Source organism: Pyrgilauda ruficollis, unplaced genomic scaffold, assembly GCF_017590135.1.
Source record: "Pyrgilauda ruficollis isolate IOZ18807 unplaced genomic scaffold, ASM1759013v1 scaffold9, whole genome shotgun sequence".
Classification (NCBI taxonomy): domain Eukaryota; kingdom Metazoa; phylum Chordata; class Aves; order Passeriformes; family Passeridae; genus Pyrgilauda; species Pyrgilauda ruficollis.
The window spans coordinates 12,173,112-12,198,323 of record NW_024531043.1 but is presented as its reverse complement, the minus strand read 5'-3'; the positions used below and the strand labels follow the sequence as shown (position 1 = coordinate 12,198,323).

The 25,212-nt window shown below is 45.5% G+C and overlaps 1 protein-coding gene across 1 annotated transcript in view; it reads right to left on the bottom strand.

Annotated features, from left to right (window-relative positions):
- The window catches only part of AACS (acetoacetyl-CoA synthetase), a 36,274-nt gene extending 16,649 nt beyond the window's left edge, over positions 1–19,625 (bottom strand). Inside the window, exons 1-8 of the mRNA XM_041488794.1 lie at positions 19,370–19,625; positions 16,173–16,276; positions 13,082–13,202; positions 11,194–11,307; positions 4,993–5,090; positions 1,334–1,448; positions 758–839; positions 505–652 (exon numbers count right to left, since the gene is read on the bottom strand). Coding sequence (XP_041344728.1) covers positions 505–652; positions 758–839; positions 1,334–1,448; positions 4,993–5,090; positions 11,194–11,307; positions 13,082–13,202; positions 16,173–16,276; positions 19,370–19,487 — 900 coding nt within the window. The 5' untranslated portion in view covers positions 19,488–19,625. The remainder of the gene's footprint in view (positions 1–504; positions 653–757; positions 840–1,333; positions 1,449–4,992; positions 5,091–11,193; positions 11,308–13,081; positions 13,203–16,172; positions 16,277–19,369) is intronic.
- Positions 19,626–25,212: the final 5,587 nt, after the last annotated feature.

Sequence of the window (25,212 nt, the reverse complement as noted above, 5' to 3'; positions counted from 1 at the left end):
CACAAGAAGACATTGCCTCAAGCAGTTTCCATGCAATGTAAAACCTACACTCACTGAGATTCCAACTCTCTGCCTTCCTTCAAGGATTGATGAGGATGACATACTCTAAACTGATCAACATGAATGTTCAAGGTAAAAAATCATTCAAGCTCCCTATGGGCCTCAAGCTAACCACGTCTAAAAATCAGTTGCAAACACCCAATTCAAGTTCCTTGCCTTTTCTTCTTCAAGTATCAGTGAGGCCACTTCTGCTGGTGCTTTTGTGAATGACACTTGCTCCCAGGAAACACCTGGAATCTGAAAGGTCTCCACACTGATTTCTAAACCAGAGTATTTTATATCCTTACCAATCCACACTAACAAAAACATTCACTGTCAAGTTACTGAAAAACCATCAGCAATCAATTCTTGCTTAAAATACATCACAGAGTGATGTTGTTAAAGGAAAAAATGTAAGCCAAGCAGTAAAGCACAGCCAGTGCAGCTCCAGGAGGGAGAACATACCCCTGCTGAGTGAACCATGCATTTTGGTGCCCCTGTGGTGCCTGAGGAATACATGATAAAGAGAGGATGGCTGAAAGGCAGCTGCTCAAACTCCAGCTGGGGAGCCTGGTCTCCTTTCCCAGTGGCAAGGAAGTCTTCTAAAAAGACACTGCATAAGGAGGAGGAGAAAAAAAGGAACATTTCAAAACTTTCTGAAAGCATTACCCCAGCCCATGTGTAAGATCACCTCTGGACCCAGCAGTGCTCCCATTACCTGTTTGGAATCTTAGAGATATCTATGGCTTCTCTTGAAGATACATATGGAATCACCACCACTTTCTTTAGGTCTGGAAGCCCTGGAAGAAGGAAGAAAATTGTTTCTTACACTGAGTTACATTAGCAAAGGTCTTTTCTACCTGATTGAATCATACAGTGTAATGCACCAAGTAACAGAAATAATTCTGATGCACTGAGTATTGAAACCCCAGAGGACTGAGTTGTTACCCAAGATGTAATTTCCTCAATGCTGCCAGCCTTTTATGTGTAAATCTGCAAGCTTTAGTGCTGTAATACCTCCCCATTTGTCTTCAGCAGCACTTTGCTTGAGCTTAAAAACACCATCATCAGCCCCTGCTCCTACTGTTGGCTAATTTCTGATGATCTATTAAAGTTAAGCAAGCAGAAGACTGTCAAAATTACAGAAAAGACCATTCAGCTTTTACTAAATCTGTTCTGAAAGCCTCAGTGGCCACTGTGACACTGTAAAGAAGGAAGGACAGCAACAAGCAGTGGCAGGGCAGGCTCTGAGTGCTCACAGAACCACAGAGCAGGTGGGATGCAGTGAAATTACCTTTTACCACCCTCAGCAGCTTTTCCAAGTGGTTGTGCTCTTTGCCATTGTATATAACAGCTTCAACAGAAAATATGAGCTTAGGCTGAATTTGGGAAAATCTGTCCAGTACACCCTAGGGATAAAGAGAAAAATGTGTTAAAAAAATGAAATTAACTGCTCCAGTAGGAAACTTCAGTGGGAGCTAAATGGAAACTTCAAAACAAGTGAGGAATAAGGACAGGCATTAACAGGAGAATTGTTAAAAGACTGCCTGCTTGTCTTTCACTCACAAAGGATCTCTGAAGCAAAACAGGTTTGTAACAATTAAATCATGAGCCCCTACCAGACCAACCAATGATCAAACCCCCATGGATCACTTAGGGAAAGGCCAAGCTCACAAAGTCCTAAACAGCTAAAAAATCACCCTGCAGGTCAGATTAGACTCATGCAAAGAGGACAGGCAGCTGTGATGTGAGCAGAACTGGGCACTTGGTGCCCATGAAGGTGCACAGGACTCCTGCTGCACCTGCAGGAGCAGCTCCATGTGCCCCCAGCTGCTCTGACAGAGGCTGGGGGGACAAACACCATCCTGGGGGAGAGGCACTGATGGGGTCGGGGGCCCCACATGGACTGGCAGCTTTGTTCTGCCCCCATTAACAAAAGAAACCTCACCACTGATTTTTAGCAAAAAAACTTGATGTTGAAAACACACACAGGCTACCAACAAAAGATACCACAGCTCCTTTAGTATCTCTGCAGCACAACACATTCAAATGCTAAATTTTCAGGTGTCTCCTCCAGCTTGCACTATATTCAGTAATTTACCACAGCTATCATCCTATTTGAGATTAAAACCCTCCTGGCATTTACAGTTTTCCATGTACACTGCATGCAGCAGCCTACCAGAAATGGATCTTTTTGTATTCAACAGCAAGAAGCAAATCCTTTCAATAAAAGCTCTCAGCACACTGATGTTCAAACCTCTCTAGCTCCATTACTTGAAGCATTAAGAAGTACAAGATTACACAATACTGTAAAATTGTCAGCTAAGTGTTCAAGAACAATCTCCTAAATCATGTTGCAGAAATCAGACTTGAGTCATCTGCTTATTCTTCCCAGCATTCTTTACTTTTCTGTTTTCTATTTTGCCTTCTACATTGCAGTCAAAATGAGAAACAAATTATTACCAAAACTGAAGATGAAAGCAAAAACATCATGGTCAACTCATCTCTGTTTCCAAGCTGGGCTGCTCAGCATTGCAAAAAAAAAACTGCTGCAGAAGGACAGGAGTTCTGTCCTGACAGTTTGTCCATGCTGTCTCCTCAGGAAACCACAGGTAAGGGATATGGCTAAATATAAATATATTAGCTGACAATGTCACTTAACACCTTTCCCTGCTATCAAACATGTATTTCCTTCTTGTTCACATTATAAGAAAATACAGTGACAATGCACTGACATTCAAATTTCTCAATTACTTTAAAACAAAAAATCACCAGAGTCTGTTCTGCTGACCCAAGAAGTTTTCAAGAAGCCCCATGTGTGTTACCTAACAAACTCAGAAATGGAGATTCAATTAATACATTACAGTTACTCTCTAAGGGAGTGGGAAGTCAGATTTCTTGCTTGTTTGGTAAATTCTCTACATCTTCCTTTGCTCCATTTGCCAGGAACAGACCAAGCAGCCACTTGCACACGTGTGCATACCCTCATGCTGAGTGCAGGGCACACACATCCCATTTCCATGCTGCCTGATGGTTACAAATTAAGACCAATGAGCACTAAGGGTATTCTAAAGAGAAGAATCAAATCTGAAGTGTGAATCAGAAGCAGAGATGGCTCCAGCTCCCAGGGTCCTACCAAAGCTGCTAACACACCCAGTTAAATTCATTAGCACTGGCAGCATCAAACCCCACAGGGCAGCCTGAGATGCTACAAAGGCAATACAGACAGATGGAACACGTAATTGCTACACTGGAACTTCAATCCAACCAGATGGCTCAGCAAGGAATTCCTTCCACAGAAAGCTCAGGTGTAGCAGATATGGCTCATTCTATTCCACAAGCCTCCAGTTCAGTCCAAAAAATTGTGCAGGACCCACAAATGGAGCTGCACTGAGCTCACCAAAGGCTCCTCACCCAGCTCTGGGAGCAGAGCTTCATGAACTTACAAACCCAACCATTTCTCATGCTCAGGCCAGCACTTTGCCATGGATTTATGGGAAGGGATAGCAGGGAGCAGAGGGATGAAGCAGCAGCTGCCAAGAGTGGCGTGGTGCGTGGGAGGCAGCTCAGTGGCTCTGACAGCAGACTTCCTCAAGGCTTGGAGCCTTTGGAGGGATGGCATTCAGAGCCTGCAGCGTGTAGGCAGCTCTGAGGAGTGACATTTCTGAGCTTCACAAAACACATACACACAATTGGACTTCAAATCTTACACTATTCCTCCAAGCACAAAAATTTTCGTTTATGTTAACAGGACTTCACAAAAGGAGGAATAGCTTTTCCTCAGGGTGGAAGCCAATGTATCCGAGGGCCTCTGCTGATCTCCCTCATGATTTTAGGATTTGAATTCATGCCAACACATGCTGCCAAAGGAAAATAAATGATATTGATGGCACTGCAGCTCCAAGGCCAAGTTCCATTAAAAAGCTATCATCAAAAACTAAAAGCTGGGCACTGAAAACAACAGCACACCAACATGGACAGAAAACACACCAGCCCTTTGTAATGCAAGTAAAGTGAGCAATCTTCCCCCAGATAAGAGATGGAATCACACTGCACAAACTACTCCATACCATCATTTTCTGAGCAAGCAGAAAATATTTGTAGAACAGATTGATCATTACATGCTGTAATGATTTTTTAATCATTTTTTCCCCAATGATACACCCTCAAGTGTAAGAACATGGAATGCTGCTGCCCTCTAGCGCTAATCCAGGAATGATTATTCTATACATTTTCCAGACACTGAAATTGAGGAGTTTATCTAAAAACATTGCTCTCTGCACTGGGCAATTCAAAACCGCTACATTTCTCATATGTAAACTTTTAGATAGAAGACAGGTTTAATACCCCTCTTTGAAGTGATTTAGATCTGTTGTTGATGTGTGCTAAAAACTTTCCAAACCAAGCAGAATACATTCCCAAAGTTTCCAGGGCCCATCCGTTTGGATATAATAATTCCACACACAGCATTTATTTCTACGCTAAAAAGAGTTAATCAGGTTAGTGATATTAGCATGGAATTCCTCACTGTTGGCAAATAAAGCCTTGTGGAAAAGACCAACCAGGGTGGTGCTGAGTTCACCCTGACAGGAGGCAAAGGATGGGACTGCTTGGGCAAAAGAAATTGGAGTGTGGAAATTGGAGTGTGGCTAAGCCTGGGGCAGGATTTGGGAAGAAGAGCCAAGCTCAGACAACTCTGCTGCTCATCTGCACATTTAATTTGATAAAAGCTCACCAAGATCATGGAGTGCATGTGAAAATATCCCAAGAGTGAGCAGCTAAAGCCACTCAAAGCACCCAGATCAGCAGTGACAACTGGAGAAGCTGCGGAGCGCTGGGCTGTGCCAGGAGGTGGCAGCTCTGCTGAAGGGAACAAAAGCCACCTGCCACCTGAAGCCATCACCCTCTGGGACACAGGGAGGGCTGCTCTGCACAGGCACTGAGGCTACTCACGTTAATGCCAAAGTCTGGGGAAGTGGAACTCCAGATGGCACCAATGCTTGCAGCTGCCAGCATTGCTTCCACTGCGTGGATGCTGTTGGGCAAGTAACCTAGGGCAGAGGTGGAATGGTTAGAGATGGAACAACACAAAAAAAAATATAATATATACAGTAAACAGGTTGTAAAAGTGCAAAATCCTAGACTGAAGCACCCTTTGAGGTTTTCCACACAATTGAATTCGTACCTTGAAGCCACATCAGTTACACAAGGAATTAGTAATAAATTCATTTATAAAAATATTTGTATCAGGGTTTTTATCTACACTATTACTCCCAATTTACAAATGGTCCTGCTTAATTAATAAGACTTTCAGGATAAGAGGGCAGCATAGTGAAAAGAATAACTGGGAAAGAAAATTAGTGTATTGATTAGGGTATAGAGAGACTAAGAATGCAGCAGCATGCAGGGGGACAGAACAAGACTGCAGGAACAGCCACCAGAGAAAGAACCAGTATCTGTAAGGAAAGATCATAAATAGCTCAAGAGCAGAGATTCAGCTTCACAAAGAAATGTTGGCTGGTAGACACTGCCAGAATCTTAAACACAAACAAGCAAAACCAGTGTCTCAGCTGATAAGGGAGTAACAGAGTGGGACAAGCCCTGGAACATTCCCACACAAATGTGGCTCTTCAGGTTTCTCTCATTAGCTTGCAGCAAGATTTCAAAATTTAAATTCAATTTATCACGGCATACAGAATAAATTAATGTCAAGAAAGTCAGATTTTAGTTTCAGTGAGCTCAATTTGAGCAACTCTCCAGAAGGGGCTGGGTGGCTGAGTCTGACTCTGCACTGCTCAGAATGCAGCCCACAAATGGAAAATGCAACTGGAATTCACAAACTACACTGAGATGGGTCAAAGACCTGGAGTTTCAGATCACCTTCCTTAAGCAACCAAAAAGATGGCCAAATACTTTAAAAAAAAAGCACAGGATGGGCCTAATTGCAGTGCTCTGATATCTAATTAAAATTCTGCATTTGAAAGCAAAAGTCACATGGCAATAAAAAAGCTCTCCATCCTGTTCAACAGCAGGGGTGGGCACTGAGATCTTGGACTGCAGGTGCACCACAAGGCTCCACAGACAGCAAACACTCAGCAGTGCAAACGTCCCAAAAAAAGGATATTTATGGATGCACATTTCAGGACAGGAACTCAGATCTTTACAGCAATTTCTGCTATGTTAATATTACAAATTAGGAGAGTACCAAGACGGATTTTTGTGAGATTTTTCTACATTTCTTGACAAAAACCCATCCTTTTTCAACTTTTTACAAAGTGAACTTAAAGTCTTAAACTGAGATTCCTCCTCATTGAAAAATCAGTGAAATCAGTTTGTTAACCAGCAGTGCCACTGCAGTTACTGAAAGCTGCTGTGCTTTTGGGAGGAGTAACTTTTAAAACAGCATTATGACTTAAGCCCAACAATTTCTGGAAAACACACAACTGTGAATAAAAGCCTCATGCCATGTTAAGATATAAATTGCTCCCTAGAACTGCCTACAGCTTATAGTGGTTTGTTCAGTGAAGTTCTTAAGCACAAAGTGCAGCAGAAGCTCATGCCCATAAAAGCATTATTTATTTTGTTATTTTTCCCTTGGGGTCAAGGTTTATACAAGGCACAGTATCCCAAAATCTCAGTGATTTTTCTTCTAAGACAAATATTCCTCCCTAAATAATTTGAAATATATGAAGCAGAACAGACCAAAATGTAATTTTGTGTGACGAAAGCAGCTCTTTAATTGATGCCAAATATTTCCACTGAGCATTTCTTGGATGGGATCATCAGGGGACCAGAGTGCAAGGGAAACAGATCTCTCCCTGTGCTTTGGATCTCTCCCTGTTCCTCTGCCACTGCTTACAAGCTTCAGTTCTGTTCTAAGCAATTCTCCTTTTCACCTCTCCACACAAAAGCCCTCAAGGCAGGATCACAAATCTCTGCTGATTATTGTGAGCCAGACAATTAAATCATTGCTTTCATCTGTCAGCTGGCTTTGAGGAGGTGGTTGAGTTTTGGAGGATACCAGCCAGAAGTGCCCAAAGCTACAAACCATGCTCAGCAACTGACTCTGCATTTCTGTGCCTTCACCTGATCCCAGGAGCCCTGCTGCTCTCTGGGCTCTCACAGATCTGTCCAAACTCCACCACAGATAAAAATATGGGTCTGTTCTGGCTGGAGATGCTCCAAACACAGAGTAAGAACTCACAATCCTTTTCTCTCAACAGTTAATGACACAATCTACTTTTCCTGCCAGTCTTTCAGATTAAAACTAGATTCTCATTTAGAAGTTAATTTTTTCTTCCTCCCACATCTGAGATTCCCCAGCTGATCACAACAACTGCCATGCACAGAAAGCTCCCTGCATTTGTCTGTGCCCCTCGAGATACCAGCACACCCCTCAGGGCACTCAGCAGGCTGACACTGGTCCTCAGGGTCTAAAATTGGAGAAAAAGGAACATTGCAGACAAAGAAGATGAAAAAAACAACTTCTAGCATCAGAGCAGTGACCACTGAACAAAAGCTCTGTATTATAGAGGAATAATGGTACTGCTGATTTAAATATTTATCATGTTTGCTCATATATTGAACTAGAGCCTCATTGTTCTTTGATAGAATATTTCAGCTAAGGAGCAAAACTAGGATTTGTCAGCATGGGGAAGGCTACAGAAGGTATTTCTCTACCTCTGAATCTTTCCTTACCCCTTTCTTGAAGGTTTAAGAAAGATGGAAACTACCTCCTGTTACCAGAATGAAAAGGATCTTCCTCCTTTGGGTGAACTGGAAAGTAACTGAATAAAGGGCTCAAAATTAAGGAGCTGGGAACTCATCAAGCAGGAATTTCAGAGTATGACACACAAGGGTCCCAGCAGCACTCCTCCTGACTTAGAAAAAACATATACAGTCTCCATAAAAACAGAGAAATGAAAGCTTTACTGACATAAAACCCATGAAATCTCTAAGCAGGACAAGTGGCATTTTAAAAGCACTGTCTGGATTTTTTTAAGAGGCACTTACAGCCTGATCTGCTCAGGACTAAGTGCCTCAGCATTTTCTGTCAGTTGCTATTTGCTTAATCTAGCACACACCAAGATTACACTTACATGTGTCCATTTACACTGCAGCACTTCACCAACAGAAGAGGTAAAAACTGTAATCCAAAAACTTGATATCATTATGCTGAAAACTATGGCAAAAGTCTGATTTCTCAGAGTGCTGAGATCACATTCCATGCAAGCACCTAATGCCTTCATGAAGTTTAATAAAGGTTTCCTCTTGGAAAAAGAGGCACCCAAAGTTTGGTTTTTTTTTCATCCATGCACATAACATCAACAATTGAACTGGGACCCAGCAAAGATTTTGTCTGAGCCTTGAAAGAATACATCAGGAAGAAAGAAAATAGGGAACAGCAAATAAAATATCTTCCCAATGTCTTCTATTGCTGAACTACACTAGTTCTCAAACTGAACAGAATTGAGAAACCAGATTCCTATTTTATTTTCCTTTTCCAGCATCTCCTGCTCCTGCAGGACTTGCAAGTGGCCACCCTGCCCAACATGCCTGTGGCCTGAAACTATTAGTACCCCTCTAATCTCCTTACAAAGCTAGCTTTAAAACCCACGTAAGCAGCAGGGCTAATGCAGTTGCTATAGATAAAATAGCTGCTTTAGACAATGTAATTCATTGATGTTCTGCTGAGGATGTTTTTGTGTGAAGGCATGGGGAAGATCAGATTGTTTCTAACTGCTGATTTGTAACAGAGCAAAGCTGGCTACAGGGATAGAGCAGAAGCAATCCAGAGAGGAGAAAAGTCCTCCCAGTTGTGTATTGTTCTTATTTTAGTTGTTATTTGCCAGATGGCCACTGGGAGACCAGGAGCACCTCACAGGTGGATCTGGGCAGCTTGCAGTAGGTATTTTATGCCTCTTCCAACTGTTCAAGAAGCACTGCAAGACATCTTCAGAGGAAGAAATATGTTTCACAACACATCTGCTTCAATTATGTTCACTGTTAAGTGCTCTCAGTGAAGGAAAGGGAAGACTGGAATGAAATCAAGCTGAAAAAAAGTGCTGACACCACTGCCTGTCCACCCACACTCACCCACCTCCAGCTCCAACAGACTATTACTGTCATGGTGCACCCATAAATTGTACTGAACAAACCAGGGGGTATGTTAAGTGTAATGAGAACTTAAAGCAGCCTTGTCTTAGAGGCAGCAAAGCGTGGAGATGAAGCTCTCAGGAAAACAACAGAAAGAGTCATGTGTAATTCTAACAGCTCAGATTTTAAGAGAAAGTGTCAACAAAGGGTGTCAGAACCTGACAGGCTGACTACACATTAGGCAGCTGTAATGAAGTTCATAGAATAGCTCCTTTCCATTTCAAACCTGATTTTTTCAGAAGCATGCCCTGTGTTACTACTATGAAACAGCAAGATTTGCCTTTCCCCCTGCCATCTGCTCTAAATTTTGGGACAAATTACATCCCCATGGATTCTGGCATGTTCTGGACAGCCTGATCTTTGATAGCACAAGTGGGTGTAGGACTCCAGCTTCCCCACCCAACATTTAATGTCTCTTGCCCAACTCAGTTTGGGAAGCTGCAGCCTCTGCAATGTTGTACTTGAGCTCTTCCAGGGACTGCCAATATCCTTAGGCATAGCAGAGAAACATAGGAAAGAAGTTGAGACCCCCATAAAAGTATCTAAAGTGACTTTTAAAATATTTTTTTTTAAGTATCAACCATGCTTTTTAATTTAAAGTAGAGGTAAGCCAGCCACCAAAACAAAAATTCAAAAATCAGCCAGCCTGCAGTGCTAAACACAGTCATTAACTAAAAGGAACTGTTACTAAAATTTTAATAGCATTATTAGCAGCACAGGCTACAGCTACATTTCAAGACCATGTTTTCTCCAGCTGCAGAGTACATTTTCCCTGCTGCTGCTGAAGAAATGGTCAGAAATAAACAGATATGACAGCATTAAAGCTGAAAATTGAGATAAAATTCAAGCATCTTCATGCAGACAAACATTCTCAACTTCACTGTATGGCTCATACCTAATTAAGGATTTAGCTCCAATTCCATGTTAAAAACCAAGCCACCAGCTGTGATAATTTCATGTTTCCAGTTCCAGAGCATACTCATACCATATGCAAGAAATGAGCTCTACTGAGTAGATTTACATTTCCAGGTCATTGTTGTGGGTTTAAAATTTAGTTTTCAAGACATATGTTCAAGTTTGCAGCATGCAGGAAACAAATCAAGAGTTTCATCACTTGGGTTTGCATCATGTAAGAATTTACACAGACTTAAGGATGATGGCCAAGTGTTGCTCAAAGAGCATGGGACTCCAGCAGCACAATGACACAAACCCCAGAACTGCCAGGTAGGAGCCAAGGAGCTTCAAGGATATTGCAGTTCTGACTTGCACAAAACACAGAGCACAAAATAGAGGTGAAGCAGCTGAGCTGGGAGATCAAACCCAGCAATTTAGAGATCAATGGAACTGCTTTCCAAGCCTGGACTGCACACTGGACAAGCTGTTCACAGGACAAAAACCTGTTTATACAGAAAAACACACATGACAGTCTCTTGACAGGAAACACTGCTGCAGAAGATGTGGTGAGCTCTGAAAGGATCACAGCATTCCAACTCATCTCTGCACCGGTGACTTGAGGAGTTATTGCCCAGCAGCTGCTCACTGTCACCACTCTGGTGGCAGGACAAGCTCTCCAGACCTGCAGCTCCCAGAGCACTGGGTCACCTGGGGCCACAGGGTCAGGAAGTGCCAGTGGCACCAGCACAACCAACCTTGGAGCAGCATTTCCCAGACTGTCCCCACATGAATGTGCCTGGTGACTCAAGGCTCAGCCAGAGGCACAGCTTCCACAGAGTGTGTCTGAAGCAGACCTTGGAGAATGAAGCATTTTCCTTCCCCCTTCAGTGCTAGAGAACCCACAGGCTAATCCAGGTTCTTTCCCTCTAGAAATGCATTTCCTACAAATGTAAATACAGCAGCACAAGAGCCTTTTCTTTACAATGTTTATTGAAACTTTCTGTGAAACACTGTTTCCCAGGCATGTTTCTGTAACTGACTACTCACTTGCACATTTCAAAAAAAAAAAAATTCTACCTCCTGTCCCTTAAAAAAATTACTCACCCACAACTCTGTCTCCTACTTTTACTCCCATCTTCCTCATGGCTGCAGCATACAAAGCTACAGCTTGTCTCAGTTCTTCAAAAGTAACTTTGAGGATTTCTTCTTTGCCTTCCCCTGAGGAAAGAAAATTAAAGCAATCAGTCAAAAATCATGCATTGCAACATGAGTCTAGTACAAACAACCAATCCTATTAGAAAACAATTCTAAGAGAACAGCTACCACTAATATTTATTTTTTTGCTTCTGAAGTTCTTATGCTGCACCAAAACCTCCTCTTTTTAATGGGAATCAAGCATTAATCAGTGGTATTTGTTCAGTAAGCATGAAGACATTTCTAAAGATAAACACCTCTGCAGAAACACAAACTATTCATGGAGAAAGGTGTGCTCTCAAGGAGGATTCATTATAAATAGATTGCACTCACCAAGGCTAATTTCCAACATGGTAAGAATCTCATTTTCCCTTTTTGCTCAGTTTTCTCATCAGGTCTAAGAAGCAGCCCAAGCTCAAGCTCAGGTTTTATTACAGCAAGTCAGTGAAAATCATGCATGTCCAGGCCTGACTTTTGAAGTGCTTTTGGAACATCTGCCTCTGCCAATGTAGCACAAAGCAAACAAACTAAACTGGACTCAGCTCCCCTCTGAAAGGATCTGCAGGGTGTTTTCCCTATTGTGCTGAATGTCAGGTGTTACATAAGCTCTTAATAAATCACGCATGAAACAAAACAAACAAACCTAAATGTTATGAAAGCAAAAATCTGTCACCTTGAAGTCCCTCCCTGTCCCTCAGTGTGACTGCTGTCCTATTTCCAGCACCCAGCACTTCCCATGAAGACACACACACCAAGGATGCCCCAGGAAAGGTGAGCTGCACACCCTGCTCCTTCCAGAACAGCTGCCCTCAGCTCATTGCCTTCAGCAGGGAATGGCATTTTTTCACTCTTTTGCTTTCTTAGACCTTCACAGAGGTAAATCTGGACTTACACAGATCAAGGGAGCAGGTCATGATGCAAAACAGCCCCAGTCCCTGTAACATGTAGTTCATAAACTGAGCAGGGACTGCCAACAGAGCCCGGGTTCCCACAGAGCAACAGGAAATGAGACACTGATCTTGCTCCATGATTAAAGCCCCAGGAGAAGGGAAAAGCAAAAAAGACTCACAGTGGGAGCCAGTGACAAGTGAAATTGTTTAGGAAAGTTACATTCACACTCCTATGCCCTGTGACATCCACAGAGCTCCCACAGAACCATCCCCAGTGAACACAAACCTGACCCAGGCCCCCAAACTACCACTGTGACCTAGCAGCAGGGAGTTACCAAGAAATACTCTGACTTAAGAGGTCTTAAGAAGATTAAACACAGCAGAAGGTCACAAAGGAGATGCAGGTGGAAGTCTGCTCACCCCAGAGGAGCCAACTGCTCAGTCCAGCATTCATACAATGATCAGCTAGGAAATAGTTTTGCTCCTTTTGCTATCACCACCTGTGATTATGTGATGAAGCAGTTTCTGATACACCCCATGACTTCCTAACAAAAAGACCTACAGAACAATAATCACATGTCAAACCAAGCAATTATGACAAATGTGAAATAATACTTCAAATACTGAGTGATGTTAAGCACAGCATGACCTCCACTACCTTAATGCAGCTGAGCACATCCTAATAAAACTTCATTTAGCTTGCAGAGGATTTTCTAGATCTATATCCCCAGAGCATGTTTTGCTGGGTTTTTTTGCAGAGCTGTATCAGACTGTGCAGTGTTACTGACTTTATCACCCTTTTTTTCTCTCCTCATCCAAACCAGTTTATTTCCATGTTCCATCAGAGCTGTTTCATAAGGCCTAGCCCTGTGAGCAGCAAACAAACACAAGGCATTAATGCTCCTTACTTGCTGCATACAGTGCAATCTTGTCATTGTCCTTGTGCTTCAGGAGATTCTCTGCATAGTTCAGCCTGCTGCCCTTGAACCACTCCGGGATATCTGCGATACTTTTGGATGTATCCACCACCTGAAAGAAACACATCGCTCATTCCTGGGGAGCTGAAATAGAATTGATTTTCACAACATTGTACAGGAGTCAGCTCTTTGCAGACTCTGTTAGGCAAGAATCACTTCTCCCAGCTTATAGATGGCAAACAGACACTGATCCTGTAATTAGAGGCCTGGAAAGTTTAATTATTTGTCAACTGCCACATGCAAACACGTCATTACAACAAAACCAGGGAAAGTTCCCTGCTGACAGTTCTACCTTTGGACCAACCTTTAACCCACAAGTAAAGCAAACCATTGTGACTTCACCCAGAGCAGGAGATGCACTGGGGGTTTGCCCTGGGAACACCCCACTGAGCTACAGCACATTTGAATTCTGTGCCATGCCACAGAGCCCAGCCCCTCTCTTTGGAAGGTGTGAGCATCCACCCTTCCCCACCACGAGTCACAGGGTACAGAGACCAACAGCAGGAGCTCACACAGTGGTAATTCAAAATAATTCATTGTACAGTCAAATGTAACTGAAGAGTTTTAGCTTTTTATCCAAGTTCTCAATTTTTGAGGATTAACAGGATCCAACAACCTAATAAACCTGTATTAAGTAACTCCCCACCTAGGAATAAGACACACAAGGAATTGAAAAATGCAATGAAAAACAATCAAAAATACAGTCAGCTGAAACAACTTCCCCCATCCTGAACTAATTAACCTCAAAGTATTAAACTACCCCTTCATAAGTCACAGGTAAGACTAACTTTAATAACACTGATAGCTAAAGAGCCCCTTAGCATTAGCCCGAGGTCTAAATTCTTTCCAAAATGTCCCTCTGCTTAGTGATTCAGCTGCTCAGCAGCACATTTCTTTGGAAATCTTTAAATAGAAACTTTATTTTACAGCTGTGTTTTTGAAAGCTTCAGTTTATACCCTCAGGTTCTCTCTCATGGATTGAACATACATTACAGAAACAGCATTCCTTCAGCCCAAGTGAAAGGCTCTTCTGAAAGCCCAGCAAGCCTCAAAATGCATCCTATTCCAGAAAACCCAAAGGATTTTGCTTTGAGAGCAGTGTATGTATTACTGGAGGCAACCCTAAAATTAACTTTTAAGTTAAAACTCATGTTGAAGTGCACTGCTGCATTATTTTATTTCAAATGTACTTTCTAAAAAAGGAAGCTCAGATTTCTTTGCTCCCAACAATTGCCAAGAACTGAGTTACAACATCTTATCAACTTTATCAACTCAGGCTCCACAAATGATTTTCATACTAACATACATTACTGCAGCAATTAGAAGCTGCTCTTAAAATTGACTCATTTCTGACTTCCTCAGCTTGAAGAAAAGTGAGCAGAATATTTTCAACATTTTCCAGGACAAGATCCAAAATAGGTGTTTTTTTCTGAAGTGGAAAGAACCCTTCACAGAGTTTCTAAGAGCCCCAGCAGCACAGGGAGCTGGACTCACACCCCAGCATTTTCTCCCCAGGTAACACCTGTGACTCCCAGTTAAGCTCAGTCTTTGGCAGTGGTACTTTGTTAGATGGCCAAGCTGATCCCTCCCTCAGAGGCCCCTCCACAGGGCCAACAGGTGTCAGGGGCTTCCCACAGCAAAAGGAGAAATTCAGACACATCCCTCATTCAAAAGCAGCTGCCTGTGAGTTACATTCCAGTGCTGCCCTGCTCTGCACAGCTCTGCACACTGAAGCTCCTCTGTTCATGTCACAGGTGACACAGATGTCAACTGCTACAGAGCAACATCAGCACATCTACATGCCACACTTAGAACCTTCACTAGGATTAAATAAAATCCTGGCTGCTTTTATTCTGTCTACACGAGGTTTTATTGTTTTTCTCAGAATGACCTGTGGAAGTAGAAGCTCTTTCACCACTTGGGAACAAAAGAATCAACTCTGTTTCATCAAAATTACCTGAAAACAATGTTTACTTCCAGCACACAGCCAGAATCAAGCTGTAAGACACTTTTAAAATCAAACATTTCAGCCTTTAGCTACCAGGGACCAGCTGAGTTACTCTGACAGTTCCCAGAGTTGGAGTTAGCTTCTATAGAAAATGTAACATTTAAGTGTTGATAGTGCTCAGAGCACACACCTCAAAGCAGGCTAGCCCTTACACTCTTGCTGCATTCACTCTCTGAAGGGTGGGTCACATTAAATAAGACACCTGAGCACACAGTCCCCTGGCAGGAAGAACCACTTGATCTATGCTATCAGTACAGAAATCAGTCAAACAGGAGAAGTCAAAAGAAGCTTACCAGTCCCCTCTGCAGGGCTGCCAGTACTCTGAGGGCTCTGGAACAGAGGGATTCCAGGCAGTAAGGCAAGTCCAGTCCTCCCTACTAAATCCCAGGAAGGCTGCACTGCATGTTCAAGTAGTTATCCCAACATCTCCCCCAGATGGAAAAGCACAGGGTGATGTTGATATCCTACACCAGGACTATGCAAGGGCTCCATTGGCAGGATCTGCAGAGTCACCTTTCTTCCAGAGGAACTCTGTGGCACTGTCTGGTGTTCCACCACCACCATTCCCTCAGATATTTCAAGCCTGCACCTGACTGCAGAGCCCCATAACCAGTTCCACAAAGGCAGAGTGTAACACTTGTGCTTATCAGGTAAGCTGACTCAGGGAAGGCAAACACTGACTTGACAGAATGCCAGCATGTACAAAACCAGGATGATATTCCACCAGCACAACCCTAAGGCAGAAGGCAGTGCATTGGCAGGCTCCCCACGAGCAGCCAGGAATGACAAGGTGTGCAAGAGCACAAGGACACCACAGCAGAACTGCTCAGGACAACCAAACTCAAGGGTTTCACTGCCCTAAAGTGTGCCAGCAACAGAACAGCATCATCCACCACACCAGGAAATTCAGGACTAGGCCAATTCCTTGTATCAGTTCCCAGAGTTCTAAGAAGAGGTCAAAAGGTTGATTGTAACATCAGTTTTGTGTTGCTGTAAGATAAGCACTGAACTTACCTCGTCGTAGAGGCGAGAGCAGACGATGTTACTGTACTTCCAGAATTCTGCCCAGAAGTCTGAGTAGGACTCCACTGACCACTGGTATAAATCATCATAGTTGGCTGGAAGCAATAGATATGTGTCAGCATTATGAGAGAATCACAGGGATCTACACAAACTACAATTAGGGATACCCCAGATAAAGAAAACTTGTGGCTAAAACAATTAGGAAGATAAATCTGACCCCAGAGCAGATCACTTCTGCTGAAAGCAAGTGACTACAGAACCCCAGAGCCTACCTGGACACCTGAACAGATGGCATCACTTCACCTGCCTGCTATGAGCCATTTGCCACCACAGAGACAGTGACCTTTTCTAACAACTCCCTGCAATACCTGCACACACTCCCCTGCCATCAGTGCAGCTGAAGATTAAACAAGTCCTGCTTGTTGACACTTCCTATCTATCAACAGGACAATTTCACACAGCAAAAGATAAACAAGGCTTCCTGACAAGGGACATTTGCTGTAAGGTCCCAGTCTGGGGCCAAAGGCCTCTGATAGCTCAGGGACACACAGATTAGAGGCACTCTTTATCCAACTGTGGCATCAACATCGCTGTCACAGGAAGCACGGCTGATTTTCAGTGAATATGAGGCCTGACAGACTGAAACTTTCACCTTTTCATGCTGAAACAGCATGAATGAAGTCAAACAAGATGTTTACTAGCTAGATAGTAACACCATGGCCTGTTATTAAAAACATGCAAATAAGCAGCTGAAGTCTTACCTGATCGTGAGACACAAAGTATCCTGAAGCACGCACAGCAAACCCCACAATTCAAACTAAATGCTGAAAATTAGTGTGAAACAGTTCTAGGTACGAATAGCTGAAGCCAATTCTCACTGCAGGCTTGGAAGTGACATTTCCTCATCATGGCCACAATATCTGAAGCTATGCCAGCAACCAATTAAATGTTTCTGCCATCAGTGACAGAAAGTTTCCTGCTTGCCAACTGTTCCCTATTCAATGCTTTCAGCTAAACCACTCAAAGGCATTTTCACCAATTATCTCTGTTTTTTCAGCCTGTCAACCAGCCAATTGCAGCAAAAGTCATCTTTGCAATCCCTTTTCTAGAAGGAGGACATCTTCCAGCTCTTTAAAAGAAAAACACTCAAAACCATCTTTGCACTGTTACTCACACTTAGCCACTGCTTATCTGTTTCCCCACACAGTCTGTCCTTTCCACATCTTACTCCTACATCAATCCTTCCCATCAAAGTGAGATTATCCCCATGGTATTATTGATAGGCAAGGCAAAGACTCTTCTCCATAACACAGATTTTATTTCCTAAATCCCAGCCTCTACACACCCTTTTTACACTCCAAAGTTACTCATCATTATCCTCTACTCCACACTTCACCTGCACAGAGATAAGACTTGACACAAGAAGAACTCAAGTTTCCACCTCCTCCTTCAAAACCCAATTGTACCACCTGCTCCAAATCATTTGATACATGCAAGAAGCTACAGGTCACTATTAATTTGGTTTCTTACAGCACAAACAGTTTGTTCTGGTTTGTCTATACAGTTTGTTCCAAACAAGCATCAGCATGCAAGTCCTTCAGGGCACAGGCCTGTTACTCAGCAATCAAACTGATTTTTGTTACTGCATTTCCAGAGCCCAGCAGAGCCATTTTCTAAGGGACTATATTGCCCTCAGCTCTCCTCAGAGAGTCCACATCTTAATGCTGGAGAGCATCCAGTCTTTGTTGTGAGTAGCACTCACGCCAATGAGCACCAGTGCAAGGCTAATGGAAGCTGACAAAGGTTTCTAAATATACACAGGAATCACCTTCCAGTAGAGAAAGCCACTTCCAAGTGGGATGAAAAGAGTTCTGGTTGTTTCAGCCATAAACACAGGCAGCCCATCTGAAACTGCATTTGCTCTTGATCATCTGTGCACCAGTTACATCATTCCACTCAGGAGTTGCTTAAAACGCTGGATTAACTTGCTTCCCACCCAGCAGCAGAGTTAAGGCACTACACACCTGGATTCCAATGGGAAAGCACCAGCAACCAAAATAATGACTTGCCTTACCCACACAGTAATCAAGGTGAGGAAATGTTTCCTAGACATGAACTGCCAGAAGCACTACTGACACTGCTGCCACTCCAGAATGTGGCTGCTCACACCACTGACACCTACACTGGACTGACAAACTTCCAAGCCACTGGCCCAAATAACTCCTTTCACCCTCCATCAGACAAATGATTACAGGAAAACTACACAAGCATCTTGTATAAGCCCCAAATACTTAAACAGAATGACATCAAACTAACTAGTCAGAAGGATTTGACTTCCACATGCACTGCAATTTACCGAGCCCATGATGTAGCTGAGCCCCCAGAGCCAGCACCACTGACTCCTGACAGCCCAGAGACATGGAAGCCTACAGCCAGCAGCTATGGGAAAAAAAAAAACAAACTCTGAGTCAGAAACACTTCTGGACATCAAACCCCTGCTCAAAGCAGGCCTCATTTCAGAGGCAACAGGTTGTTTCTAAGCTGAAGAACCACACACCTCTTCACAGCCACACAGGTACTTCTGAACAAGCACAGAGCAGGGGTGGCAGTTCAAGAGCCACGGAAGATGCGCAGCAACTTCCACCACTGAACAAGCCCGTGCATCACCACTCACCTCCCAGAACACCTGACTGTTAGAAGACACGTACTCCCCACGTTGAAATGACCATAACTCCAGTCTCACACGCCCCCGCTGCTGAAGGATGCACTAAGGCTTACACTCACCTCAGCCACGGCGACAGCGATCCCGCCTTCCCACATCCCTTTAAAACACAAAGTCACTGCGGTGCCGCTGCCGGCCCCGGCCCTGCCCGCGCACCGGGAGCCGCGGCAGGTAGCGCTGCCCGGGCTGCCATCCAGCCGCAGATAAGGCTGTTTGCCCTTCCCAGCTGCACATACCTTCACTCCAGCGGATGCTGCCCCGGAGGCCTCTGCCTGAGGCTCCAGCACAGCATCCCGCCCGCAGCTCTGTGCTGCCCAGGGGGTGCTCGGGCACCCACGGGGACCGAGCCCTGAGCGGCACACGGACAGGCCCACGGTGAAGCCACCCCGGGGAGGCAGCGCCTGCCGGCCCCCACAGCCCGAGCACGGCCCCGGGAAGCGCCCGCCTGCCCCCGCCCAGCGCTCACCCAGGCGGAGCCCACAGCTGCTAGCCACGGCGGCGCGGAACCGGTCCATGTGGGTGTTGCGCTTCGTGTCAGGCTCCCACATCACCTGCGACTCCATGATCTCGGGCTCCCGGGACATGGCGGCGGCAGCGGAGCGAGGCGAGCACCGACCGTCCCGCAGGCACCCTCACGGCCCGAAGCGCACCGCTCCCACCGCGCCCCGGCGCTGAGTGCGGCCCCTCCTCCGTGCGCACGCTTTAAAGGCGCCGCCGGTCGCATCACTCCGTAACCTTCCGCCGCAGAGAAAAGTGCGGGGCGGTGCGGCCCGCCCCGCCCGCCGAGGGGCGGTGGGGACAGCGGGGACAGCGGGGACAACGGGATGGGCGGGGAGGGGCGGCGGGGACGGCCCGGGCAGCGCGGGGTGACCCCCGCCGGCGGCCCCGGGAGGAGCCATCGGGATGAATGGGGAGCGGCCGCGCGGTCCCTGTCACCTCTAAAGGTCACCAGACACCGCGTCGGCACCGGGAGGAACCATCGCTCCGCGCTCGTCACCACCGCCGCTCTGTTTGTTTATTTTTTCCCCCACCCCAAGGAGGCCTGAAGAAGTACCAACAAGTGGTTTTGACCCAGAAGCGAGGCGAGAAGCGCGTTTCTCCGTGGCCTCGCCATCCCAGCTGCGCTTGTGTAAAGCTGCCAGCCTGCACAGCGTGCACCTTGCATTAAAACTTCATGTTGCTGCTCTGCTTTATAAATGTGCGCCTTGCTAGTGACCGTCGAGATTTTGCAGCAGCCGATTTCAGCCGGGAATTGGTGGTAATAAAGCACTTAGTGTGCAATTCAATGCTAGTCCGTGATCTTTAAGGGGCTTTTAGAACCTAAACGACTCCTCCATTCGAGGTATACCCATGCTGCTTATGTAATTTATTTTCAAGGTCATGGTTTTGTTTCTAAGTCATGGAAACCTCAGAAATGGGAATTTGATGGGAATTTATGTGGGTGTACTGTATATGAAAGTAAAATAAATGTAGTAGATTGTGGACTTGCTCATCATTTAGATTTTTGTGCTACCAGAACACAACCCCTTTATTAAATTTGAAGGCCGCGGAAACGCGATTTAAGCAATCCACAATTTTTATTTGCCTCGAGACAGACCTTAAATCTGGTGTATTTTTAAATCACTCTCCCCGGAGCCTAAGGGACTCGGAGAGGCGGAATGGGAACACGTTATCTGCCCGACGTGCCTCCCTGGCCTTGGCAGCGCTCGGAGGTCAGTGGAAGTGTGAAATCCAGGGCCGGACACCTGCCAAGCACAGAGATAAGGGAGAAGGCAGGACGGGAGCTGCAGTGTCCAGGTCCCAGGGGGTTCAATGGCCTTGGGACTGCCTGGAGAATCCTTCTTCCTGCAATCTGTGGAAGAGATAAGTTGTATTGGTTGCCCGCATGTCGTGTTGCAGGTTAACGCTCTGTCAGCGTCATAAACACTTCACAACACAAAAGGGGCAGGGGGTTTTGTGTCAGACCCCTCCTGGTGAGGAACAAACAAACCCCTGCTCTAGGGTGAGCTTAGGGCCACGTGTGGGACAGGTGGAGAGTGACACCTGAGCAAACACCTGCTGGATGCCACCTGTGGTTGTGGGACTGGAAGCAGAGCTGTCATTTGTCACTTTTGCTGAGGGGGTCACAGCTCAGCAGGGTGAGGCCGCCTCCCGACCCCTGCGCTCTGGTGAGGCCACACCGCGAGTCCTGTGCCCAGTTCTGGGCCTCACCATTCGGGGAGGACATTGAGGGGCTGGAGGGACTGCAGGGAAGGGAACGGAGCCGGGGAAGGGGCTGGAGCCCCAGGAGGGGCTGAGGGAGCTGGGAAAGGGCTGAGCCTGGAGAAAAGGAGCTCAGGGGGATCTTGTGGCTCTGCACAGCTCCTGACAGGAGGGGACAGCCTCCTGAGGGATCAGGCTGTGCTCCCAGGGAACAAGTGATAGCACAGCGCCTTAAGCTGCGCCAGGAGAGAGGTTTAGGTTTAGGTTGGAGAGGTTTAGGTTGGACATTAAGAATTTCTTCCCAGAAAAGAGTATTTAGATACTGCAATGTACATCCCAGAGAGGTGGCGGCATCACGGTGCTTAAGGACAGGTCTGACGCGGCACTGAGGGCTCCGGTTTGGACGACAAGGCGGTGTTGGGTGGCAGCCTGGCCCCGATGCTCGCAGCAGCGTTTCCCACCCAGCCAAGCCGTGACTCCCCCGCCTGCGGCCGCCGCGCCCCTCAGGGACGGGCGGGCCCGCGCTGCGGACGGATCCCGCGCGGCGCACGGCGGCCGCGACGCCGCCGCACCTGATTGGCTGCGGCGCGCCTGGCCCCACATCAGCCCAGAGCCCGCTCTCCTCGCGGCTGGCCCGACGGGGGAAGAGCCGACGCCAGCAGAGACCAATCAGCGCAGAGGTTTCTCAAGCCCCTCTCGCTGGCGGCCAATGAGCGGCCGGATCGGGGGGAGGTGTGCCCAATCAGCGGAGCGCTCTCATGCCGCTCGGCGGGAGGGGCGGGGGTCCCTCAGCGCTGAGGCGATGCCGAAACGTTCCCGTTTTAGGATAAAAAAAGCGCAGTCACCGAATCGATCCGGCTGGCACAGACCCCTCAGGTCATCGATTCCGACCTGTGACTCAACACCACCCTGGCAACCGGACCGTGGCAGGCATGCGACCTCTCCTGAGCCAGCTCCAGGGCCGGTCATTCCCCCGCCTTCCTTCCCGAGCCCACTGCAATGTCTCAAACACCATTTCTGCCGAGGGTTTCCTCCTAAAAGCAGCCGCTAAACTCCCGCTTCCTCTCACCCAAAGCAACCTGCGCTCCTAAAAAGAAAATCAGCAGCTAAATCACCTGAGAAGGGACCCAAAAATCCTCTTGCTGAGCTGAAAAAAGGTGCAATTTAGAAAGGATTGACCCAGTTAAGCTCAGGGAGGAAGGGGAATGATGGATTTGCTGATAAAAGTGGGCTTTTGGGAAAGCCTGACTGCACTTTCTCACTTATTAGTAGCAGTTTTACTATTGTATCCTTACTTAAGAGGATAGTATCCTTACTATTTTCTATTGTATCCTTACTTATGCATCCATGTTCCCTGCTTCAATCCAGTTTTCCCATATCCAAACTAGTTTTTCGTTCTTTCAAAAGTGACTTTGGAAAAATCAGAAGTAAAATGAGGAAACTGAAGCAAACCTTTAATGAGAAAATGGGCATTAACAGGACTGCAGTGACTCTTGAAATTAGTTTGGAGACTAGATTAGGAGGAGGAAAATAGCCTGAATAAGATTAACTGGAATTGTCCATCCCCAAATCTTTTTAAGCCTTGCCTTATGCCTGCTAATAGTAATAATGGGGTAGAAATGAAATCATGTTTTCTGCCTCAGATTAGATCAGGGGCCGTTCTGAAGATCCTTCAGAGCTGAAGAGCAGCAATAATTCTGCTGATGGCACAACCCCACTGAGGGCTCTGAGGTAACCTGCAAGAATAAATTGATGAAATGCCAGAATCTATGAGATAAAAGTTTTGTAATAATACCTCAGGGCAATCTCTGCAATACACCGAGGCCTGACCATGATCCCTTGAACCAACAACTGGATTAAGATTTCCAAAGATTTTGGATTTATTTTTTTTTAATCCTATATTCAGAGCATCAGCCGACTGGTTAATGAGTCTGGATAAGAATAAGAAATTCCTGGTTCGTTTGATGTCCATGATCTCTGCAACCTCTGTGTGGTGTCAGGAGTACAAGTAACCAGAATCAAAATCAAAGGCATTTGCAGAAAGAGAAAAAGAAATAAAAGGGAAAGGGAAAAGGAAAGGGAAAGGGAAAAGGAAAATAATAAAAGAAATATTGACACGTTGCAAGAAAAAACCTCATGGGGCAAACATTAAGGAAAAAAAGGCCTAAATGACAAATGGCCATAAAGAGATCAGCTGTGACAGCTTGAGGCTGTGAGATGAAGCAAAGACAGAAATATGAGGGCCAGTGAGGTTCAGAACTGTAACATCAGCTGGCTTTCTTTAAGGCCATGCCACTTTTTTGAGCATAATGATGATTTTTAAAGAGAAAACCCCGTGACCTGCTAAAACTCAGACCCCTAGAAGCCCCCAATTTTTTCTAACACTGCTCAAATTGTTGTTAAATCCCTATCTCTGAGTAAGACACCTTACACCGTTGTTGGTGCAGATGAGGAAACAGAGAAGCACACTTTCTCTGGGCAGTGAGACCCTCACCAGAGGACCTTTCCAGAAACCTCCCAGCTCTCCTCACTAGGAAGCTGAGTGTGGCTGAGATCCGTGCTTCATGCCATGATGCAATGTATTCTTTGAGCAGCCACTGTTTCGTTTATTTAAACGAGGAGGGTGAAATACCAGGTAATTTCATAAGAGCTGGGCATTTGGAGAGATAAACTCACCTGAAATGGCTCGTTGAGACAGGCCAGGATATCAATGAAATACCAGGAATTTTCCCAAATTGTCCTGACCTCGTGCAAAGGACAGCCACTACCACAGGCCCCTGGAACTCCGTGAAGAACAGATGGGAAGACACAACAGGCACTTTGGAGGAGGGATTTTGAGGGGATTCCTCCACAGAAATTCACACAGAGAAATAGGAATGTTCCCAAATTTGCACAAACAAGACCCGTTGAACCATGAACAGCACAAGGGAAGGCCATGCCAACTGGAAGCAAAGCAAAAAATTATACCAGGCACAGAAAGCAACACTCAGGACAGCTAATTATCATCAAGAGTATTTTTGTATCAAGTAACATGCAAGAAATGCCTCAGAAACTGACATTCAGTGTGTGCTCAGAGTATAAGCACAACGTGGAATTGACAGAAACCTCCTAAGAACCTCCAAAATATCATCAGTTACCAACCTGGAAGAGCATGAGGCTTCAGACTGTACACGGGTATCAACAGATCAGCAAATCTTAAATGAAAGCAAAATTTATAAATATGTCAAGCATCTATATCCTGCTGAAATAGAATCCTAAGTACCTCCCTGGATGTGGGCCCAAGCCTTCCAGGGCCAAATAGAAAACAATGCTGAAATGTCTAGGCTGTTCTTCTAAATGTGAAAATAAGTGCTTTGGCCAGACTCAAACTGGGAAAAAGGCCATGGCAGAGATGTCTGTATTCTAAATGTCTGCTCAGCTACCGGTCCTAGGCTGAGCCACGCACGGTTTAAACATCAAGAACAAGGGGTATAAAAGCAGCTCCTGCAGTCTCTCCTCACAAGAGATGTTCCAAACCCCAAATCATCTTTGTGGCCTCTTCTGGACCCTGTCCAGCAGCTCCTTATCTCTCCTGCACTCAGCAGCCCCGAGCTGGGCACGATGCCCTGTGAAGGCTAACCTAGAACAGAGCCAGAGTTACAGAAAAAAGCAGGGATTTATTCATGAGAAGGCCTCCATGGATCCACCTTGGGCAGCACAAGAGCCCAGCCAGGGCTGCACCCAAAAACGGTCACAAAAAAGATGATCGGTCACAGGGTTTCACACTTTTATAAGTTCTGCTCCATTTGCATATTGGAGTTAATTGGAGTTATTTGGAGTTAATTGGAGTTAACACAATTATAGCTTTAGGTTATGCAGTCCCATCCTGCTTGTTTCTCTCTCTTCAGTCCATGTTTGTGCTCTTGGGCCTGAAATTCGGATCATTTGTCCCTGGTCCCCAGCTAGAGAAGAAACTGCTTTGTCTCCTTACTCTGTGAAGAGACCATACTAATATAAAGCTCACAACTACGCCCTAAAGCAGCACAGAATCTGAAAACTAGAGAAGCTAAACCTGAGGCACCAGGTACAGCGCTCCGGACCCGTGTCTGTGGCGGAGCAGAGGGTGCT